This window comes from Lissotriton helveticus, chromosome 1_2 (genome assembly GCF_964261635.1).
Source record: "Lissotriton helveticus chromosome 1_2, aLisHel1.1, whole genome shotgun sequence".
Classification (NCBI taxonomy): Eukaryota; Metazoa; Chordata; class Amphibia; order Caudata; family Salamandridae; genus Lissotriton; species Lissotriton helveticus.
In genome coordinates this window covers 399,163,822-399,187,320 of record NC_136058.1, presented here as the reverse complement: position 1 = coordinate 399,187,320, position 23,499 = coordinate 399,163,822, and the positions used below count along the sequence as shown (strand labels likewise).

General features: G+C 48.4%; 1 protein-coding gene and 2 pseudogenes across 1 annotated transcript; all 3 read left to right on the top strand.

Moving 5' to 3' along the window:
* The first annotated feature begins 15,797 nt into the window (after positions 1-15,797).
* On the top strand, positions 15,798-17,208 carry LOC144804473 (uncharacterized; annotated as a pseudogene).
* Positions 17,209-19,273: 2,065 nt separating this feature from the next.
* LOC144807962 (uncharacterized) lies at positions 19,274-21,775 on the top strand. The gene is made up of 2 exons (XM_078673551.1): positions 19,274-20,164; positions 21,362-21,775. Exons 1-2 carry the CDS (start codon positions 19,274-19,276, stop codon positions 21,773-21,775), a joined length of 1,305 nt encoding a protein of 434 aa, XP_078529677.1.
* Positions 21,776-21,990: 215 nt separating this feature from the next.
* On the top strand, positions 21,991-22,125 carry LOC144808076 (U1 spliceosomal RNA; annotated as a pseudogene).
* The last annotated feature ends 1,374 nt before the right edge of the window (positions 22,126-23,499 follow it).

The window sequence follows — 23,499 nt, the reverse complement described above, 5'->3', positions numbered from 1 at the left end:
TGGGACACTTATTCCTTGCAGCAGAGGTTCACCTAACACGCGCTGAGGGTACTGAGGACACAGAGGGCAGATTCGGCTCCAACTGCTCGCGGGTGCCGCTTCGCACGGGAGTGCGTTTTCCAGCGTTCACCTGGACCCAATCCCTGAAGGCGGAGGTAAGGGCGAGAAGGCTAGGCGGGGCTGCGAGTGTGCAGGGACTCCAACTACCAGGAGTCCCTGCGAGACCACGGATACACCATCCGGTCCGCTCTCCCCGCCCAACACGCCCCCCGCTCACCTGAGGCTGTAAAAGGCGTCTCTCTACATCAACAGTTGGGACACTTATTCCTTGCAGCAGAGGTTCACCTAACACGCGCTGAGGGTACTGAGGACACAGAGGGCAGATTCGGCTCCATCTGCTCGCCGCACCCGCTTCGCGGGTGCCGCTTCGCACGGGAGTGCGTTTTCCAGCGTTCACCCAGACCCAATCCCTGAAGGCGGAGGTAAGGGCGAGAAGGCTAGGCGGGGCTGCGAGTGTGCAGGGACTCCAACTACCAGGAGTCCCTGCGAGACCACGGATACACCATCCGGTCCGCTCTCCCCGCCCAACACGCCCACTATATCATAGTACCACACTCCCGCAGCGCGGGACGCAGCTCGGGGCGAAGACCGGGCTAAGAGCGGGCCGTTAGAGGCAGTTAGAGACTGGGCTGGGCCACCCCATTTGATCCTCAACTACACTCTTCTATTTGAATTCAGCATGGCAACCCGTGAGTTTAGAGACAGAGCAGCCAAATCTAAGCTAAAAAATGGTACCTTGGATGATTTCATCACAAGGACCCACACTGCCATCGATAACGAAATAACTAAGATGCAACACAGGGTTTCACTAGAACTCGATGCTGCTAGAAGACTGTCAGTTGAGTTAACTGCCGCAAAAAAATCTTCTCTTGGCCCTATTGCCTGGGTGAAAACACCAGAGCGCCCGACAGCCCCCACACCCATCCTGATTGTTACAAACGCCGATATCCATGCTATACAAGCAGGTAGTACATCTCCTCCGCAGGGGAATCTACCACAAAATCCCATTTCCCCTACAAATTCTCATTTGGGTGCGATTGTAGAACAAAAGAAGGGAACTGAGGAGGGTTTACCCTCTAAAGTCGAATCTATCCCCGTTACACAGGAGAAAGTAGGTAGTATACCTAAAACACAAAAGCACCCATATAATAAAAGGAAGCGTAACCCTACCTCGGCATACTCAAGAAAAAAGGCCAAAGTGGTGAAGGCGCAGCTACCAACAAAGGTATCTCCCTTTGCTAAATTGCCAATACCAAAATCCTCTCCTCTGGTAATAAGCCCAGAAAATACTCCCCGTCATACAGTAGTCATTCAAGAAAATAACGATCTTACCATAGGAAGTGATACTGCAGGAACCCCACTATGTACTATTAAAGGGAAGGATGTTGAATTTCTCACTATTGTTTGGGAAACACTAAAGAAACTACTTTCCCCACTAGAAAAGAGATTCACACATATAGAAACACAGCTATTGGAAATTGAAAAAAGTATACTAAATCTGGCAACCATCACCATGCAGAATCCCAAACTTACATGCTCAAACGGACCCCTGCTGCCAGCAGTACTTCCTGATCCCACTGTTCAAGCTGCTGTGAACTTACGGCCTCTTCCCAAGGCCAAGTCATCAGGAACTATTAACACACTTCCACCTGCTGTATCCTCTTCCCTTAATATTTCCACTGTTACACCCAAGGTCAAAACAATACCCAAACCACGAACCAAGGTAGAAACCCACAACCCACCTAGCAGGGTAATGTCAAAGACCATGCAATTGGGGGCTGCATCCCTCCCGCCACCTCCCCTAGCCACATCTGGCCAAAGAGCACCTGTCTCGACTGACCTTCTAAATTCGAGGCAAAATGGCCAGAATCCAAATCCTCCAACATCGCAGAGAGCCAGCACCAGTTTCATTCGATCAAGGGGATTTGTAGATCTTCCCCCTGAGGTTAGCCCCTATGTTGTGGTGCTGACTGGGGTAACCGAACTGATGTACAACCAGCAGGAAAACTTTGCCTCTCTAAAGAATAAGGTGACCCACTGGTTGGATGCTAATAAACCAATACCCAACCACCTAAGGAGCAAAATCCTTATGGTACGGAGGGTACCTTGGGTAGGGACCACACAAAAGACCATCTGCGGAGACTGTGTAATTATCTCCTTTGAGGATTCTAACACTGCTCACGCCATTTACTCATGGATCAACCATAGTTCAACTGCATCAATAACAGCAAGACCACTCACTTTTTTCTATCCACCATGTGCCCCTCCAGCTCAGGGGGGGAATTGGAGTAGGATGCAGGCGAGGAACCATACATGGGGAGTACAAAGCAATTGGTGGGCAGATACACTCGGAGGATGGAACGGGGTCCCGACTTCCAATAGATACGGATGTCTCGAGGAAGTGGACTGACTTCCACACTCAACAACTACTGTACCCCCCTTACCCACTCCAAACTGTGCCTGTATTCAGTCTACGGGCATTGCACCAACAACTAGTATACTAAATATACACATGGTTGGTCAATCTCTCCTAGTAACACCAGCCCACATAGTGACAAATGATCCCAGAGTAGAGGCAGGTAGGCAAATTATATGCCCACCCAAGGGCGTAACTACTGATTCCAACTTGAGGCTGGAACACAATCCCCCCATTCAACACAGCCTCGAAACAAACAGTGCCCTATTGGACGCCCCCCCACCCAACCAGTGTGGGAAATCTGTAGCTCTAGAACGCCTCGTAATACCAGGTACTGGAAGCACACTAGAGGCTCATGGCATAATTTCCATTCTGTCCTGGAATGTGGCAGGGTTAGCTAACAAAGTAGATACCCCTGACTGGACAGACCTAGTAGAGGGCTATGACATATGTCTCTTACAAGAGACATGGGCGAGAGAACAATTCAGCCGCCAGGGATTCGCTATCTTTAACACTGAAGCGAAATGGGGAGGAAAGGGCCGCCCCTCAGGAGGACTTTCGACCTGGGTTGGGTCCCATTTGGCCTGTAGGGCCACATATCTGGAAACCAATTCCTGTGACTTCCAGTGTGTCTCCCTTGATTGGCCATGTGGAGGGAAGCTTGTATTGATTAACTTTTATTCAAGACCAGTGGGGGTTGCTGCAACATCGGGCCCAGTGGAAGATTTAGCACAGTTTCCCGATATACACAATTTTTCTTCCCCTCTAATCATAGGCGGTGATTTTAACAAACAATATGAACCACTCCCTGTCTATATGGAAGGCATATCCACCGAGGAGGATGACCTATGGGACATTCCTACCCTGACAGATCCAGTGACTAAGGCATGTTCCCCTCTTGCTGTCCAGATAATGTCCCTCACTCTCAGTCACTCTCTGAGGGCGTGCAACGGCCGGACGGAGGGTGACATCCCGCCTAAAAACACCTTTAATAGGTCGGGCTACGAGTCAAGGATCGATTATATTATGGTTTCAACCAGGGATTGGAGAAGGGTGAAAGACTTTAAAGTCATCACCAGATATGATAGTGATCACAACCTGCTTTCATTAAAATTTGAGATCCCGTATCGACAATCAGACAAGGTAGACCCTAATGCAACATCACAGTCCGACTTAGTGCTAACCAGCAATAGGCGTAGAATAAAATGGACCAAATTGCTGCAAAACTACAATAATATTGAGAGACTCTATGCACTAGTCGCCCCCGCCCTGGAAAAAGTAGAGTGCTGCATGAACCTTCCAGCCAGCAAATCAGAGACCAAAATCAGGGGTAGCTTGGGTACTCAGGCACAATTGGCCGATCTCACTAATATCCATTCGGAGCTATGTACCAATCTTGCAGAGGTACTGAACCCAGTTGCCAGGCCTTGCAAGCACAATCAGAGAAGAGTGACCTGGTTCAATTCCTCTTGCAGGGAAGCAAAAACCCTATTGTTGGAATCACTGAAAGCACGAGATACTCCGAACATAATTAGGGAGAGACGAGTTGCCTATAAATCTGCCATCCACACTGCAAAAATAGACTGGGACGAGGAGAATTGGACAAAAATAACAGCTGCCCTTGCTTGCCAAGATTCACGGACCTTCTGGCAAATCGTCAGGCACGGCTCGGCCGAACCACTTGCAGCAGTCGAGGCCTGTATAGCACCATCTGCTTGGGAGGAACATTTTAAAAACCTATACCATCCACATAGCAGTGATAGTGGAAGAAGTGAACTTGTTGGAGAGTCCCCTAAAATCAAAAATAGTCTAACTGATATGGATGGTTTTAGTATAGAAGAAGTCACCCTGGCAATTTTCTCCCTGTCTGCAGGAAAGGCGCCGGGCCTAGACAGGCTCCCAGGCGATCTCTACAAGCACGAACCTAAAGTCTGGGCTCCCTACTTCGGGGTATTATTCAATTCTATTCTGAAAGGTTTGCCAATCCCTTCCACCTGGTCAGGGGCAGAAATAGTGCCAATTTTTAAAAAGGGGTCTCCCCTCCTTCCTGCAAACTATAGGCCCATAAGCCTAATTGATGTTTCCCAGAAACTCTTTTCCAAGCTCTTGTTAAATCGCCTACATGAGTGGATCAGGGACTTCAACATCCTTAGCCCTTTTCAAGCAGGCTTCAGGGAGAAGGTCTCCACAGTGGACCAGGTCTTTCGTTTCGCTATGATACACTGGAAAACAGTACAGTTGGAGGGTGGCAGTCTCTATACTGTATTTGTAGACCTGAGGGCAGCGTTCGACCTGGTCCCGAGGAACAAGTTGTGGGAGGTCCTTGATAAACTGGGGGTCCCCGAAGGCCTCTTGAATATGATAATACGCCTCCACACTAGTAGCTATGCCCAGGTTAGATGCGGCAGGATGGGAGAATTGTCTGAGAAGTTCCCCGTTGGCAGGGGGGTAAGGCAGGGTTGTGTGCTTGCACCAACCCTGTTCTGCCTCTATGTCAACGGGGTAATCTCCCATTTAGCGGGTGTATCCAACTCTGACGCCCCAAAATTGGCTGCTGAGAGGGTAGCAGCCATCATGTTTGCCGACGACACACTGCTTTTATCCAAGTCGGCAAAAGGCATCCAGCGTATCCTGGATGGCTTTGTGGACTTCTGTGAGGCCCATGGTCTAGAAATCAACGCCACCAAGACGAAATTCATGGTCCTCAACCCCCCACAGAAATTCCACTTCAGTCCAAGCATCGCACATACCAAGCTGGAAAGGGTAAAAACCTTTGAATACCTGGGAATTGTATTGAATGATAAATTTACCTGGAGCTCTCACCTGGAGAAAGCTGCACTGAAATTGACCCAGCATTCGGGAGGCATAATGAAGCTCTTGGCAAACAACAAATCCACAATTAGGCCGATCGGCCCCCCACTACAGATCTACAAATCCCAGGCCAAGGGGGCTGTCATCTATGGATCTGAACTCTGGGTCCATGAGAATACATCAAAGTTGCTGAAGGTGGAAAATAAATGTATTCGTAACCTTGTGGGGCTACCACCGAGCACCCCCCTTGTCCCCCTGAGGATGGACTTAGACCTATGCCCGCTTGATGAGGACCTGGCTCTACGCCCACTGGCCTTCTGGCGTATAATATGGACAACTCCAGAATTGGCCAGTTACAGGGAAGGACTCCGGGAGGTTCTTGCCACTCCAGGCGCTGGAAAAATCAAATGGCTTAATTTTATTAAATTAGAACTGGAGGCCTTAGGTCTCTCAACTATGTGGTCTGACCCCCAGAACAAGTGCCACATCCTCTCTAAAAAGGATCTAGCCAGGACATACCGAGAATGCAAACTTTCCCTGATACTCAACCACCAACATCTCGGGTCCTTGACAGCTTTCTTTTTCTCTCATAAGGTGAATTACAACATGGAACCTACTCTAGATAAAATTTATCCTTTTGTACTGAGAAAATTATATCTCCAGTGGAGACATGGCTCTCTCCCCATTAGAACTTTTACAACCAAATGGAGCCAGGATCCAAGTAGTACCTGCCCAGCATGCAGAAATTCGGACGAAAGTGAGCTCCATATCCTCTTTTTCTGTCCAGTTTATCATGGGATTCGTAGGCACTGGATTATCCCCCTATGTAGGAATCTGGGATTCAAGAAGTGCCTGCCCGCCTTTAGAGTCCTAAAAACTGATTTGTCAGACCATATCGTGTTCACTATGGCCAAGTACTTGGGCGCCCTTTGGTCCATCAGAAGGAAATACCTCAAAACATAGACTGAGTACGGATCTGTCTTTACTATATATGGATTTCTTTTTAGTATAGTTTTTATGAATTTTATAATTCACTGCATAAATCATTTACATGAATTGTTTTATATGATGGTCTTTTATGGTAAATTTTACCGAAATAAAGATTTTTTTTTTGAACTTTGAAAGGAAAAAGCAGGATGCACCGCACAGCACACACGGACTACAACTCCCACTCCACTCAAAAGCAGCCGGTGTGGAAGGAAAAAGCAGGATGCACCGCACAGCACACACAACCTACAACTCCCACTCCACTCAAAAACAGCCGGTGTGGAAGGAAAAAGCAGGATGCACCACACAGCACACACGGACGACAACTCCCACTCCACTCAAAAGCAGCCGGTGTGGAAGGAAAAAGCAGGATGCACCGCACAGCACACACGGCCTACAACTCCCACTCCACTCAAAAGCAGCCAGTGTGGAAGGAAAAAGCAGGATGCACCGCACAGCACACACAGCCTACAACTCCCACTCCTCTCAAAATCAGCCGGTGTGGAAGGAAAAAGCAGGATGCACTGCACAGCACACACAGCCTACAACTCCCACTCCACTCAAAAGCAGCCGGTGTGGAAGGAAAAAGCAGGATGCACTGCACAGCACACACGGCCTACAACTCCCACTCCACTCAAAAGCAGCCGGTGTGGAAGGAAAAAGCAGGATGCACCGCACAGCACACACGGACTACAACTCCCACTCCACTCAAAAGCAGCCGGTGTGGAAGGAAAAAGCAGGATGCACCGCACAGCACACACGGCCTACAACTCCCACTCCACTCAAAAGCAGCCGGTGTGGAAGGTAAAAACAGGATGCACAGCACAGCACACATGGACTACAACTCCCACTCCACTCAAAAGCAGCCGGTGTGGAAGGAAAAAGCAGGATGCACTGCACAGCACACACGGCCTACAACTCCCACTCCACTCAAAAGCAGCCGGTGTGGAAGGTAAAAACAGGATGCACCGCACAGCACACAGGACTACAACTCTGTAGGAGAGTAGGGTCTGCTATCCTATGGTCACCCCAAATTTTTGCTTTTTGCTTCACTGGTTTTCGACTACTGAGGCTGTGGGCCTGCTGATAAGACCCCCAGCCTGCTGTTCTCTCACTAAATTAATGACACATGTGCTATAGGCACATACCAATTGGAAATGGACTCCTTGTCAGCCCCTGTAGAATGCACTATAGGTGCACAGGGCATAGGGGCCACTAAGGCCTACCAGGGGCTGCAGCATATCTTTTGCCACCCCTGGCTGGTTCTTAAATTGACACAACTGGCTGATCACTCAGCTGGGGTAAGGTGGTGTACACACCCCTTGCTTAGATATAGTATACCTATGTCTAAACCTATATCTGGACACATGTAAACCTGTGAGCCACTCCTATAGTCAGGCCTCACCAATCCTGGAGGCTGGGTGCATGGTTTTATGTGAGATGGAGCTCTAGCATGAGCTGAGCCTGTCTGCAGCCGTCGGGAACAAATCCCTAAGCTGTTTCAGGATAATGCCATACCATATACTATTAAGTGCCTTATAATCCTCGCGGTTATTTAGCAACTTTGGTTTGGCTTTATCAAAACATGTCGTGTAAGGTGTCATACGCTTTGGAATACCATCCCCTCGCCAGTTCTGGCGACGGGGATGGCATTCCACCCCTCTAGAGGGGTAAGACATGTTACTTCACTTTAATGCGGTTGATTTCTCCAAAGGCCTTAAGATCCACAAAATGGATGCCTCTGCCACAGACAAATGTCTGGACCCCTGGAGCTGACCGAAACTCAGTCAAGGGGGTCCTGGACAAAGGGTTTCCTGTCACAGGAGGGTGTCACCGCCCTCCAGACAGGAGATAGTGGATTGTAGCAGGGAGGTTTGAAAGAAACCAGACACTGCCTGGGGCGCACAAGGCTGCCCCTTGCATAATCCGGCCAAACCGGTTCTGGGGCACTCCAGCCCTCGTGCCAGGGCGGCGTGGATCAAAGGAAGGGGGTGTATCCACCCACTTCCTGGGTCCCACCCATAGGAGGGGACCTAGCAGGTAATCACGCCCACCAGATTCGAATAAGAGTGGGAGCAGTGCCAATGCACATCAGATTTCCTGGAAGAAACATTAGAAACGATATTCTGGACTCTTCGCCCTCCATCTCAACGTGGAAGCCCGAAGAATCTCCCTTGTGGTCAAGGAGTGACCACCCTGCAGCAGCAGGCACCATCCAGCCCTCGACGTCTACTTAGTTGCAGTTCCCGCCGGAACTCGAGCGACTGAGATCGACGAGATCAAGCCTGCCCAGCTTCTAACAGCCCGATCCACAGTCCCTGCAAAGCTGAGACCCGTGGAGGTGACCAGAAGCGTGGGGCACGCCATCTTGAAGTGACCACGAGACGCTGACCGTGCAGCCCACGAGTGACCCTCGAAGGTGTGCACCGGGGTTTGAGAAGCCCCCACCCTGAGCTACTCCTGAGCCGAAGTTCAGCCCTCCACACTCGACGAGTGCTGCGTGGGGCCCTTTGGCACGATTTGGCTCAACGCGTTGGCCCGGTCACTTGCCAGCTGGCTTGTGGTCCCTGTGCCGACGAACTACCTAAGAAGACTCGTGAATCTGGTTGCTCCAGATCCACACCAGCTCCCCTGAAAAGGAGCCCCGACTCTGACCTACCTGGTCCGAGTGAGAAGCAATCTTCCGATCCTGCGTGGATTGCTCTTACCAAGGCTTGTTTGCTCCAAACTTGAAGCCGACTGCACCGACGGTGAGAGCCTGCGTGGGACAGATCGTGACCTGCTCCTGGACGTCGCAGATGCCCCAGAGCCCACGTGACAGCGGAGAGAAGCTCCTCGACGACCACCTGATTGCGCCCGACATTGCCTGGTTCCGTCCTGGTTCCACCCTGGTCACTGCTGAGTGACCCAGACTCTGTCCCCTCTGCTTTCAGGTACTCTACAACTTGAGTCCACCCTTGGACTCCACCGGACACTTCGTCTTCACCCTGCCTGCAGCCCTTTCAGCTTCAAGCACCAAGAGCCTGCGTGTCAAAACCCGACGCCACTTCGACCCTGTGCACCCACTTCCTGTGGGTGAGGTAACTTTGCTCCGCCGGTGTTCCCACACTGGTGCACACCTCTAGGGTCTGTGTGTTAAGTTTTGTTCCTCTAGGTTCAGCGGAAGTGTCCTTAAACTTTAACTCTTTGACTTTTACGCACCATTGGTTAACATTGGTGCATGCGTGCGCTTTCCGCACATCTCCCGAATCCCGAGGGCCATTCCCGACTTCAGCATTGCTTGTCCTGACTGCTCCCAGCGATTCCCTAGGCCCTAGGCCTAACCACTGCTCGAGTGGCCTTTCTTATACCACTTGTTTAGTATATGGTTTGAGTGGCCACCCGCCCTCATCCATAATTGTGCAACTTGTATGTTTAAACAGTGCTTTTGATTTAACGCTTGTGCCCCTTTATTCATAAAGAATACTGGGGATTGTTTTTAGTAATAAACACATATATTTTTATAATATATACTTGTGTGGTGTCCTTTCATTTGGTATTACAGGATTGTATGTGGTAAAACAGCTCGCTTAACACGACCTCTTAAGTTAAGCCTTTAGGCTGCTTAGTCCATGCTACCCCTAGGATAGCTTGTCTAATAAGGTTGACTTACAACCAGACACCATAAGGGGATTGTTTGGTCAGGTAGTAGGTGGTTCCAGAATTGGAAACATCCCCTACCAGGCCAACTTCTCACAAACTCCCACTCCACTCAAAAGCAGCCGGTGTGAAAGGAAAAAGCAGGATGCACCGCACAGCACACACGGACTACAACTCCCACTCCACTCAAAAGCAGCCGGTGTGGAAGGAAAAAGCAGGATGCACAGCACAGCACACATGGACTACAACTCCCACTCCACTCAAAAGCAGCCGGTGTGGAAGGAAAAAGCAGGATGCACTGCACAGCACACATGGATTACAACTCCCACTCCACTCAAAAGCAGCCGGTGTGGAAGGAAAAAGCAGGATGCACCGCACAGCACACACGGACTACAACTCCCACTCCACTCAAAAGCAGCCGGTGTGGAAGGAAAAAGCAGGATGCACGGCACAGCACACACGGCCTACAACTCCCACTCCACTCAAAAGCAGCCGGTGTGGAAGGAAAAAGCAGGATGCACCGCACAGCCCACACGGACTACAACTCCCACTCCACTCAAAAGCAGCCGGTGTAGAAGGAAAAAGCAGGATGCACCGCACAGCACACACGGACTACAACTCCCACTCCACTCAAAAGCAGCCGGTGTGGAAGGACAAAGCAGGATGCACCGCACAGCACCACCACCTACAACCCCACTGTACATGTCGAAGTGGCCGGTCACCTGTGGACTGCGGCAGCGCAAGCAAGCAGCATCCCGCCAACCTCTTAAGACACAGCAGAAGCCTTTCATGATCGTGGCCTCCACATAGCATGCACCTCGCCCGATGAACAGCGCCTAGACACCGGCGCAGCACTTCATAAAGGTTATTATTGTAGCAGACGAGACAGCTCTCGTGGTCTCACTTCACCAGATGGTGAATAGTGAGACTAGTACAATATAAGGCGAGGGAGACACTTCTAGGCGTGGCTGGTCCAAACAGATACTCTTGATGTTGAGGTTCAGTGTGCTGCCGGTGCTCCCAGGTAGAGAGCGAGAGTTGCAGGACGAGACATTCGTGTCACAGGTTCATGCAATCGTGGTCAAGTGGAGAAGCCAAGGTTAGGATCACACCCTTCAGACACCAGCTCATCAACAACGCCTTTTACTGATCACCTTGAATGATGTACATTTAGGGGTCATCTGGGGTGGGGACAGCGCCCCCTGAGAGCGCCCCCATGCAGGCCGAAGCAACAAACTCTGAGTTCCAGAAACAAAGTGGGGACTATAGGAAAAGCACCCCCTCGAGACTGCATAAACATGCCACAGGCTGGCCAGCACAGACTTCATTGCACGTCTACAAATAATTGATTGATTCATGCTTTGAGGCTCTAGCTTGCTGCAGGAGTTCTTACCAACAGGAGCTAATAACAAGATCAAGCAAGCATTTGCAAAACCCATGCTGCTAGCCTTTCAAGAAGGTGGAACTCTTAGTTTTATTGGAAGCATGTGTCACAAACTGAAAGCAAATGATAAACATTGCCCCCGTGTGCTTGCAATAAAAATGTGCAGTGTAAAAACAGCAACTCGTGGTTGTTTTACTAGTGATGTTTTACAAATGCCAATGCTGTCAGTGCTCACAGGCATTTTATCATTTGTTAAGGAGACCACACTTAACCCAGCACTTAAACTGCAGGCAGCTGAAATGGCACTTCACAGAAACTAGTTGGAACAAGAGACAGAAAAAAAATGCAATCAAAAACAGAATTCTATGTTTGATGTTATGAAGGACCATGTTTGTTTCTGCCTTTATGGTGCAATCACCCAGATGAAGGTTTACATAGGAGTGGTGCAGCCGTATGAGAGTACTAGGCAGTCACCTACGACACAAGCTAACTGGGTCGCCAATATATATCTAAAGAACCCAGTTCCAGAAATTAAAAGAGACACAAAAACTGGGGCACATACTGCATGGTCTGCCTATGGAGATAGGGTTCATTACCATGCACCCATGTGTGGGCTACACAGAAAGGCAGTGAGTGGAGCGGCCACACTGAAGACTGCCGAAGGGCATCTAGACTCCAATCCACTCATCTCCACATGACCAAAATGAGGGCTTCGGAGCAAAGAGCTTATCTCCCAGCCTCCACTTCTCCCAGATGCAAAAAAACAAAAAAACACACTGGAGCACCTGGACAATATTTACCACCTGCCAAGCCACCCTCTACATGTACCATTTGCAATGGCAAAAGTTGGCTCTTTCTTTTGAACTTTACGCCTGCCAAGTTGTGCTACACTGAAGAACAAACACGGGTACAAAGTCAGGGCATCCCAACTGTGCCATTTACACATCAGAAAATAAAACAAATTGTGCGTAATCTGAACAGAGTCTGGATAAAAGAGGTTTCATGTTGTCAGGGGACTTCGTTTTCTGCTCACAGAGCGCCCAGCTCCCGGGACAAAACTGTGGGGCATATTATCAAGGACAGGCGATACATTATCGCCGCTTTTATCGGCAGGAAACTACAGCTAAAGCGGCGATAATGGCCTTGATAATATGCTCTATGAATTCCAATCGAAGCCCATGTTAGATGTGAACACATCTAACATGGGCTTCGATTGGAATTCATAGAGCATATTATCAAGGCCATTATCGCCACGTTATCGGCAGTTTCCTGCCGATAAAAGCGGCGATAATGTATCGCCTGTCCTTCATAATATGCCCCTGTATTCTTTGCTGCAGTCTCCCACAGATAGGTCACGCGTATCCCAACACCCATAACAAGAGCTTCAGCACACCCACCACTCACACTGGACAAAAGTAACTCCCTGGTCAGGACAGGTCATCTTTGAGAGAGTCAATGGACGGCAAAGCACGGCAGCCTTCCAGCATCTGTGGACACTTGGTGTTTCAACAGGTACCGACTGGTATATATCGGTCAGTGTTGCCGAAGTGTGAAGATTAGCCAGCCCTAAATACTGACCGGTGATCTCCATTGTGACAGCTGGTGTAAGCAAGCAAGACTGAGAAGGGACACGCCTGCCCTCCCTAGCTTGAGGAATGCATGCACTTACACATGTAGACAAGAAGGGCACAGCAAAGTGGGAACAATTCACGTATTTGATTTAAAACAAGCCCGGCCACGAATACAGCTACAGCGTCCCGCGAGTGGTGCGCGTATGCTTGCGAGACGCTGCTCATTACAGCAAACCATAGGCCGGAAGTCCCGCGAGTGGTGCACGAGCATTTTCGAGCCGATGCACATAACAGCAAGCAATAGGCCGGAAGTCAAGAGCGATTCCAAGAGGTAATTTTTACTAGAGCTGCGCGTGCGCGCTGCCTAGGCAAGACCTAAAAAGGGAGAGACAGGAGGTCATATGGATGGCAGGGGTTCAAAGGTCAGTTATGGCTCCAAAGTGAGCAGAATAGACGCTCTGGTACCTCTCAACAGTCAACAGTCAACAGTGTCTCTATGGTTACACATTATTCAGACCCTCATGGGTATGCAGTGCGTTATTATGAACACAACTTTGTTAACATTGATGATAGAGTACCTCATAGTTCCACAATGATGCACCTTTCACAGGAGTGGTAACATGGAAACTGATCAACTTGATTGTTCCTGTAACAACTTGTTTGCGTCATGTTGTTTGTATAACTTTTAATTCTGGAAAAACATTGTTTTAAACAAGCACTGGCAATGTCAATCAGTCTCTCTATATTTTTGTGTTAAGTGGTGTCATTTTTACTAAAGAATATTCTTTCAATGTTATTGGTATGTGCTGTATACAATATCATCATTTTAATTATTATATAATGGTTGCCTACTTGTATTATCAAAAAACAAAATTAATTACGCTTTAAATTTTGTAATTTCTTTTATTAACTTGCATAAGTAATGTTATTTTGTTGTACTGTTAAGACATTTGCAATGGCTTAAAAGAATATATGCAGGATTGTTTGTGATTCTTTCAAAACAATATTTTTTTAATACAAACTATTGTAAAATGTGATACTTATTATAAAGCTACATTTATCCAATATATTTCAAAACATTATCGTATAACATTTGTACAACTGTGTATTTGTCTCCTCTTAAAATTTTGACTTTTGTTTTTGCAGTGTAGCTCTTAAACATTGAAAGTGCATGATTTATTGGAAGTTTTGTTTAACTTTTGTAGACAGAATAAAATAAGTTATGGAGGAAAGGTTTTCCAGTAACAAGTATAATTTATTTTTTAAATCTGCTTGCTAACCTTACTTCTTAGATTATTTTGTTCATTATATTGTATTGACCTTTGGGTACTGTTAGTTCACTGACTTATGACTATGGTGTATTGTCTTCAATTAGTCAACCGTTTACTATTATATTTACACTTACTACTGGTGTGATTCTGTATTCTTTATATTGCATTCCCTTGTATTATTCCGAATGAATTCTTTTAATGAAATATGTAACTTATGTTTTACTAGCTTGACATTCTATCATTTTCTGCTTTTTACTGATTTGTTGTCAAATTAATGGTTTAATACTTTAGTATTTTATATTCACTATTTAATATTTAATGATGTTTGTTTTCTAAGGTAGTTTTATATGTAAGTAAAAAACATTTTTTTCCTTTTTTTCTACTATTATTTACATTTTATAAAAATCTATACAGTACAAAGACATAATGCCTAAACATTGTATAATATGAAATTCTTTATAAATCAGTGTTCAAATAGTTCTAGTTAAAATCTTATGCTGTATAATATTTGTAAAACAATGTATTTAATCTCTTTTTTTGTGCAATGTAGTTTGTAAACATTGAAAGTGTATAGTATATATATATATATATATATATGTAAGTTTTATTATACAGGTAAATGAATGGTAACTTTTTTCCTAAGGCAGTTTTGTATTAAAGTAAATAAACATGTTACTTTTCTTAGATGTTACAAGTATTCCTTTATTATATATTTTTTTACAATTGGCATTTCTTGTAGAGTTTGTTTAATACATCCATTAGTATATATGACTTCACAGGTTGCAGGTAAATATTCCATCAATTCATCTGTTAAATCTTCTGTAGGTATGAGCAGTAATTCAGTGGTGGTCCCATTCTCTTAAAACCACCCCAAGCACAGTTATGGGCAAAAATACAACGAAAAGCCCCTGCAAAGCATTATGGGATAAGATTAGCATCATTATTAGCATTCATGAAAGGGTTTCAATGTTTTTGAATTTTACTCATCAGGGACATCTAGGGACGACAATGTGAACTGCAGCTTGATGTATAATATTTTAAATGCTATTGCATTTGCCTCATCAGGGACATCTAGGGACGACGCGGTGAACTGCAGCTTGATGTATAATATTTTAAATGCTATTGCATTTGCCTCATCAGGGACATCTAGGGACGACGAGGTGAACTGCAGCTTGATGTATAATATTTTAAATGCTATTGCATTTGCCTCATCAGGGACATCTTGGGACGACGAGGTGAACTGCAGCTTGATATGTACTATTTTAAATGCTATTGCATTTGCCTCATCAGCGACATCTTGGGACAACGAGGTGAACTGCAGCTTGATGTATAATATTTTAAATGCTATTGCATTTGCCTCATCAGGGACATCTGGGGATGAGGAGGTGAACTGCAGCTCTTTGTAGAATTATTTGGATACTATAATATTCACTTCCCACTGCTAATCTCGTCCCATAATGCTTTGCAGGGGCTTTTAATTGGGACTGTATTTGTGACCATAACTGTGCTTGTGGTAGTCCTAAGAGGATGGGACCACCACCGATTCGAATCGTTCAGCAAGATGTGCTCTTTGTTTTGAAGGCATCTTCTTGGTTCTCCCCCTAGCTCCTTGAGGAATCCTTCTTCTTCTCCTGGGCACAGCACAGCGGAGCAGCAGGATGAGCAGACCTCTGAATCCATGGTGCCACAACACTGTGAAGCTGCAGAGAAAGGTGGAATCAGATGGCACCATACAACACCACACAACACCTAAGCAGGAAGATATTCACTGAGCTGCTGGTAACTAAGATGGGGTTCACAGCAGCAGAAATCTGGTGCATCATGACGGATGCACCCAAAGGCACCTACCTGCTGACGTTCATGTCCGAACAAATCTGCAGGAGGTATTGGCAGATGTGCTGGTCACGACGGGAGGAGAAACCCTTCTCTGACTTCCACCTGGAATGCCAGCTCGTGCTGGAGGTCAAGAGAATGACCGTGCATGTCTACAACCCACATGTCAATGTCCAAGACTTGACAACCTTCCTACGCCGCCACTGCACAGTGACTAAAGCCCCCTCCCGCAACCTGGACAGTGATGGCATCTGGGATGGTAAATGGACAGCAATGGTGAAGCTGAAGGAGGACCCGTTGGCCCCAGATGGAATCCGCCACCCCCCTTCCAGTTTCTCTCTAGGGCGCGACTCAGGATAAATGTACTACCCTGGGCAGCCCAAACTATGCAACAGGTGCAGCAAACCAGGCCACACTGGCAAAGACTGCACAGCGCAAATATGCAGGAACTGCAAAAAAGAAGGCCACACAGCAAAAACCTGCAAATAGAAAACCCCATGCAACCTCTGTGGGGGTGTAGGCCATCTCTTTAAGGACTGCCCAAAAAGAGCCAAATCCTACGCCCACGCTGCCCAACCTCAGTGGAGAAGCCAACCAGAGGAGGAGGAGGCAGAAGTGACCCTGCATCCAGTCCCAGCCCCGCGGCAGGAGAGGGGGACCGGGAAAGGGAAGGGCCACAACCAGAACGCGCCCAAGCCCAAGCAGGACACCGCCAAGGTCCCAGAGACACAGACACCCAACGATACCATCCCTGAGCCCGGTGTGCACAGTGAGCTAATGGAGACTCCCACCCCAACTGCCACCGAGGCCCCGGAGGAAGGTGCCTGGACAACACAGGAGCGCAGGAAAAGGAGACACTCAACGGACTCTGAAGGAGCAAGCAAGAGACCCTTGAGCACCCACAACTCCTACTCCGCGCTCGAGGATCCAGAAGAAGAAATGCAGCCGGCACAAGACACCACGAATGAGCAACTCAAGCAAGTGACAGAAGTGCTGAGGGAGATGAGGGCGCTGGCAAACTCCATGGAAGCATCCCCACCCCCATCGCCAACAAGAGTAGAAGAGGTTGAGATCACCATCGAGGGCCAAGAGCAAGACCTGCCCGTCACCCCTGAGGAGGCCGACCACGAGCCCAGCCAAGAAGGTGGAGCAGCCATCGTGCAACAGGAAGCAACAGCCGCCGAGCAGGAAAGCTCAGCACAAGAGACCCAACAGGAGGCTCAACCAGCCCCGTAAGTAGCCTTGTCGAATGTATTTGCAACCAATTGCCTTGACTTGATAATTAGTCTTTAAGTATTAAGTTTACTCTTAAAAACTAATTAATGATGGCTATTTCATTATTTTCCGTAAATGTCAGAAGTATTAGAGACAGGCGCAGATGTGCTAGTACTTTGAGTTTTCTTGCCAGCCAGGAGTGTGATGTGTACATGATTCAGGAATGCTCCATCCCCTTTGCAACGTCATACTCCCACCTAGAGCAGCAGTGGACACTAGGGCCTTCCTTTTGGTCTGGGGGGAACAGCAGTAGGTCTGTAGGAGTGGCTACCTTAGTCAGAGGAAGGCGTTTCACGATGGACTCAGTCACCGAGCTGGAGGGCGGCAGGGCTCTTGTCATCGACGGTTCGTGGGCAGGAGAGCCAGTTAGACTCATCAACGTGTACGCCCCTTCTGACGTAGGCGAGCGACGGGAGCTGTTTCAGCGCCTCAGGCCACAGTTGGTCACCTCTAGAACAATTTTGATGGGTGGGGGACAGACGTCATTGGGACCATGGGGGCGGACGCCAGGAACTTCACCTGGAGTCGCCCTGATGGTTCCTTGCGCTCCGGGATAGACTTCATCTTCACCTCTCAATCAGTGAAGCTCAAGCAACATTCAATGGTGACAGTTCATTTCTCTGACCACAGAGCGATCCACTTCCAAGGGGAACTGGCGGGCAAGTTCCTGACAGGTCCAGGCACTTGGAAACTGAATAGCTCTCTGCTGGAGAAAGAGGGTGTGATGGAGGTGTTGAGGGAGACATACACCCAGTGGCAGGCCATGAAAGACACATTCGAGTCCACAGGGAAATGGTGGGAGTGGGTCAAAGGCAGGCTCCAGGATTTTTTCAAGAATGTGGGCAGGCAGGTTGAAAGGGGGAGAAAGAGGGAGTTCAGTAGACTACAGCAAGAGCTGCAAGAACCGCACGACCTCCAACTCCGGGGATGGGACGTCATGAGCCCCCTGGAAGAAGTCAAGAAAGAGCTGAGCGAGCACTTTCACGACGAATCCAGGAGGATCATTTTCCGTTCCAAGGTGGAGAACTTGGAGAAGGGGGAGAAATGCAACTCCTTCTTCTTTAAGAAAACCCACTCTGCGCACACCCCTCTGGTTCAACTGCGCAATAAGGAGGGGACCCTCTGTGACACAAGGGAGGACATTAGGAAGGTAGTGACAGATTTCTGTGGGGACCTCTACTCAGAGAAGAGGTCAGAGGGAGACCAGGCAGAAAAGTTTCTGTCTGGTATCCCAAGAACTGTTTCCCCAACAGTGAGAGAAACCCTTAATGTCCCCCTGACTTTGGACGAGCTGCACCTTGCAGTGAAATCCTTCAAGTCAGGAAAGACACCAGGTAGTGACGGTCTCCCAGTCGAGTTCTATGCCTCACTGTGGGACCTAGTGGGACCGGATCTCCTGCAGGTGTATGAGGAGATGGAGAGGGAGGGAATCATGCCCCGCACTCTGAGGGAAGGAATGATTGCTCTCTTGTATAAACATAAGGGGGAGAGATGTGACCTAAAGAACTGGTGTCCCATCTCTCTCCTGAATGTAGACTACAAGATCCTTGCAAAGACACTAGTGAACAGACTGAAGGGCGCCATGGGAGAGTTAGTACACCCAGACCAGACCTGTGGGGTCCCGGGGCGCAGGGGCGCAGATAGCCTGGCACTGATAAGGGACACGATCCAGTACATCACGGGGCGCAAGATCCGGGCTGCACTGGTCTGTCTAGATCAGGAGAAGGCATTCAACCGCGTCTCCCATGAGTTCATGGAGAGGGTACTGCACGGGTTTGGGCTGGGGGAGCGCTTCTGCGGTTACGTTAAAGTAATGTATAAAGACATCTTCAGTTCAGTCATTGTAAATGGTTGTAAAACAGACCCCTTTCCTATCAGGTCCGGGGTAAGACAAGGCTGCCCGCTCTCGCCACCTCTGTTTGTTTTGGTTATAGAACTTCTTGCCGAGTACATCAGGTAGAACCCAAACATCAGAGGGATCCAGACACCCGGCGAAGCAAAGAAGGAGGTCAAGTGCTCGCTGTACATGGACGATGTCACCCTCTTCGGCGCGGATGGAGAATCAGTCAAATCCCTGCTGGAGGCGTGCACAGACTTCGGCAAGGCATCAGGGGCGAAAATAAACGTGGACAAGTCGCAGGCCAAACTCTTCGGGCGATGGGACCTCTGCAACGAGCCTCTCCCCTTCCCCATCGAGGCAGGACTGATGAAGATCCTCGGCGTCTGGTTTGGAGGACCAGGGGTGGCAGCGAAGAGCTGGAACGAACGCTTGGCCAAGGTGAAGCAGAAACTGGGTCTCTGGAGCCTGAGAAACCTGAGCATTGAGGGGAAGGCTCTGGTGCTCAGGAACGACGCCCTGCCCGTGCTGCAGTATGTGACTCAGGCCTGGCCACTCCTGGCCAACGTAGCACGGGCCATCAACAGCATGGTGTTCCATTTCGTCTGGCACTCAAAGATGGACAGGGTGAAACGGTCGGTTATGCACAAGGAATACCGCAAAGGGGGGAAGGCAGTCCCCGACATCCCAACGATCCTCAGGGCTTTCTTTGTGTGTGGCTGCGTCCGGATAACCGTGTCAAACATTAACAAGGACCACTCTGCCTACAAAGTCTTCCGCTTTTTCCTTCTCCTGGTGTGGAGATGGCTGGGATGGGATAAGTGGGAAAATGCAGTGACTTTCAACTGGGACCTCCCATGGTACTACAGGGAGGTGGAAAAGTTTGTGGGTGAATTTGGGCTGAACTGTGTCACTCCTTGCCTCTGGAAGCCCAAGACAATCCGCAAACTGATCAGGACCAGGGACACCACCGAAGCAGTTAGCGACCTGCCACCAGCAACGGCAACGCACGTGTGGGGGAATGTATCCTCCCCAAGTCTGACAAACAGACACAAGGACATAGCATGGATGACTGTGAAGGTGTGGAAAAGTAAATTTTGCCATGTTCTGTGTCCCTACGCGTCCTCCATCATATGTTATCTGTGCATGATTAATATGCATATGTTATTCCCCATGTTTGATTAAAGACGCAATTATAGTTGTGTCCACCTCTAGTATGCCAGTTTCCAGTTCTCGTGAATACTACGAATATCAGGCCTATGTAAAGCTACGTTGCCACGTTTCTCAGTGTGCACGTTATTCCATTGTAAAGTCCCCGTTTCTAGGCCTCAAAAGGGCCTGGACACCAGATTCAGCTCCTGTCTCCTGAAGCCTCGCTGAGGAGCGATACAGCCCCCACCTGTATCCTCGACCCTTCACTTACTTCCTGCCTCGCAGTGCCCGGTCCAGCCTGGCTCTGCCTCTGAGTCTGCCAAGAGTATGTTATGATTCGAGTTATCAGTACAGCCCTCCTTCTCTGCATTCCTAAGCTACTGAATCGCATCAATAGTTTCAGTCATAGTCTAGCCTTTACGGCCCCATGTTAGAGAAATACTGTATTAATGGTCATTTAATATTCTTCATCACGCACTACATGTAGAATAATGCATGGTCCAGTCTTAGAGTCTGTTAGCCTTTCCCCTCCTGACTTCTAGTTTATATCAACATGTTCTCTAAACATCAGATACTAGATACTGTTTAGGTACATGTCGCCCTGACTCTCCAGACTTCAGTCTCTGCTCCTAGCACAGAGTTCATAGCCCCCAGCTTCTCCTCGTAACACGTCATTGCCAGTTTGCGCGCACCATCAGGTTAGAGGTCCCGGCTCCTTAGGTAGCCCCCTCCATGGTTTCCACCCCATTCATGACATATTCTGTTACGTTTGCATCACATGTCTATGTATACGCCCTGTTACACCTCTTTTCACCCTTATCTTTCGCGACTGCTACGCGTCACGCCTATTGCTCCACCCACTGCTACGCCTATTGCAATGTAATGCTATGTGTTTGCGTTATGTATATATGCTCATGTACTGTTATTAAAAGTTGCTAGTCATTCCCGATCCTGCCCCCGGCAGCTGCCATCCTATTCCCGTGCAGGTCGTCCTGTTCCTGTCCTTATGCTGTATTAAACCTGCAAAACTCCTACTACCTCGAATCTTGACTCTTATTTATTGAGCTATCTGTTATTCATTTATGCATTCAAAAATAGGGTATTATTTATTTATTTACCACAAAGGGGGGCCTGCCAGTGAGGTCCTTCATGCACAACAGAGGCCTGTGCCCGCACATGAACTGCCCAAGGGGATGCCCCGCAGAGGAATCTGCACACCATCTCTTCTGGGCCTGCCCTTTTGCCCAGAGACTAAGGGCTGCCCTACGACAAGAACTGCTAGCCCTTATCCCCTACGAGAACATTACTGAACAGTCCATGATGTACGGGCTGTTTCCAGGGACACACACAGAGGAAGCTATCCAGGGGTGCTGGAGGCTTCTCTGCTGTATTAAAGACATTCTCCCATTCGCCAGGACCCGTCTGGTGACCAATGGAGAGGTGGTGAACCGAGAAGGGTGCCGCAGGATGGTGCTCAGCCTGCTTAGAGACTATGCAGCCACGGACAAGCAGAAAAGTGAGGAAGGGGAAGAACTGTAACAAAAACCCCCTTCCCCAAGTGGTGGCCCCATTAAAACCGTAAACGATATCTGCAAACATTTCTGAACCCCAAACTGATGACATGTTAAGGTTTAAATGCATTGATTGAAAAGTTAAAGTGGACTGCCTTCCCTAAGGGGGAGGTACCACTTCCTTAAAAACTATGGATCGCAAACTTTGAAGCACTTAATAAAACGCTGCCCCCCCCCCCCCACAAAAAAAGGTGGTTCTCCCAGGGTGAGGCTCATCCATTGCACTTCGGATGTGCTGACCCCTGCGATGTCCCCAAATGCGGGATACTCAACTGCATCATTTCTGGTAGTGGAGGACTGCGTTTGCGCTTTCCCCTGATCACTCTGGTTTCAAGAAAGACAAAAAGGAAACAAATAAAAAGGAGTCTGGAGCACCCTTTGACGTTTATTGTGGTCCGTCCAGGGTGCTGTAAGCTGGCTGGAATGGGACGTGGGCGAGGGCCAATGACATATGCACATTTTCAAGCCTGGGGGATGCTGTGTTAGGGCTTAGAAACCTGGGGCCTTATTTATGAAGGCCTTGCGCCGCCGGTGCGTCACTTTTTCCCATGTTAAAAGTGACGCACCGGCGGCGCAAGGCCTTCATAAATAAGGCCCCTGCTTCTGGAAGAAAAAAAAAATAGTGATGTTTCCCTTCCACTTCGTGTGCCAGTGAAACTGTTTTCTTGAATTTTTGAAAGACGTTTCCAGGAGGAGCGTCTGCATAGCAAGTTAATGTGAGATATTTGATCATTTAAATGCTCGAAGGTATTAGGATATTTAATATCGATGGAGATAAAACATTACGAGTTGTTTTTTCTTGAAAGTCAGGTATAAACAGGACTCACAATAAGCGACTTTGATCTCGCACACCTGTCACTTGTAAATCTTAAGCATCCTCCTGCTTTGCAGAGAAGTGAGACGACAGAAGAAAGAGAGAAGCATTTCATGATCCCAAGAGAAGAAGGGTGAAATGAGGAGAAGGTGCGCTGGGCTTTGTAGAGCAGGAGGGTGAAATGCGGAGAAGGCACACTGGGCTTTGTAGAGCAGGAGGGTGAAATGAGGAGGCGGATTACAAGAAGGATGAAATGAGGAGACAAATGACTTTCTTCACGAGAGGGGCAGAGGACTCTAGAAGGAACAAAGCAGCCTCCACGTGTCCCCTCTGTTTTCAAGAGAGCAACCCCCTCCCCCCCCCCAAAGAAATGAACCCAACTACTCCTCATTTCACCCTCCTGCTCTCTCGTGCTTGTGATCTACGAGGTGCCAGCAGAGCAGAGACAAAGGGGCTGGGGCTGTCTGTGCCTGCGTGGAACCTATTTTTAGCCAATGACGAGAGTAGAAAATGCATAGATTGCTTATGGGTGATATGTTCGTAATTTCCGTGTAATTATGAGTGACATTCAACAACTGTGAGCGCTGTGAAATAATCCTGTTATTTGCACTTGAAGCGACAATCCAGAGCAGGATACAGCTTGCTGTGAGTGTGTGATTGGACTCCTCACACGGTGACCGTGTGAAGGGAGTGGAGCTGGTGTCACACGGTGGGCGTGAGTGTGCAGGTCACGGGTCCACTGTCGGTCTCTTTGAAAGCGCTTCCACAGCTGGGGGTCAAACAACTGCAGCGTCACCGCCTGCCCACAATCCTTTGCGAAATATCTGCATACAAACCCTCATTGCATTTGCTTTTCCTCCCTAAGGCCACGAATAACT

Excerpts from the sequence above, each read along its gene's own strand:
- LOC144807962 (XM_078673551.1), top strand. The coding sequence starts at position 19,274 with ATGGACGATGTCACCCTCTTCGGCGCGGATGGAGAATCAGTCAAATCC. Across the intron at positions 20,165-21,361 it reads TAGCATGGATGACTGTGAAG|GGGGGCCTGCCAGTGAGGTC; the intron begins GTGTGGAAAAGT and ends TTTACCACAAAG.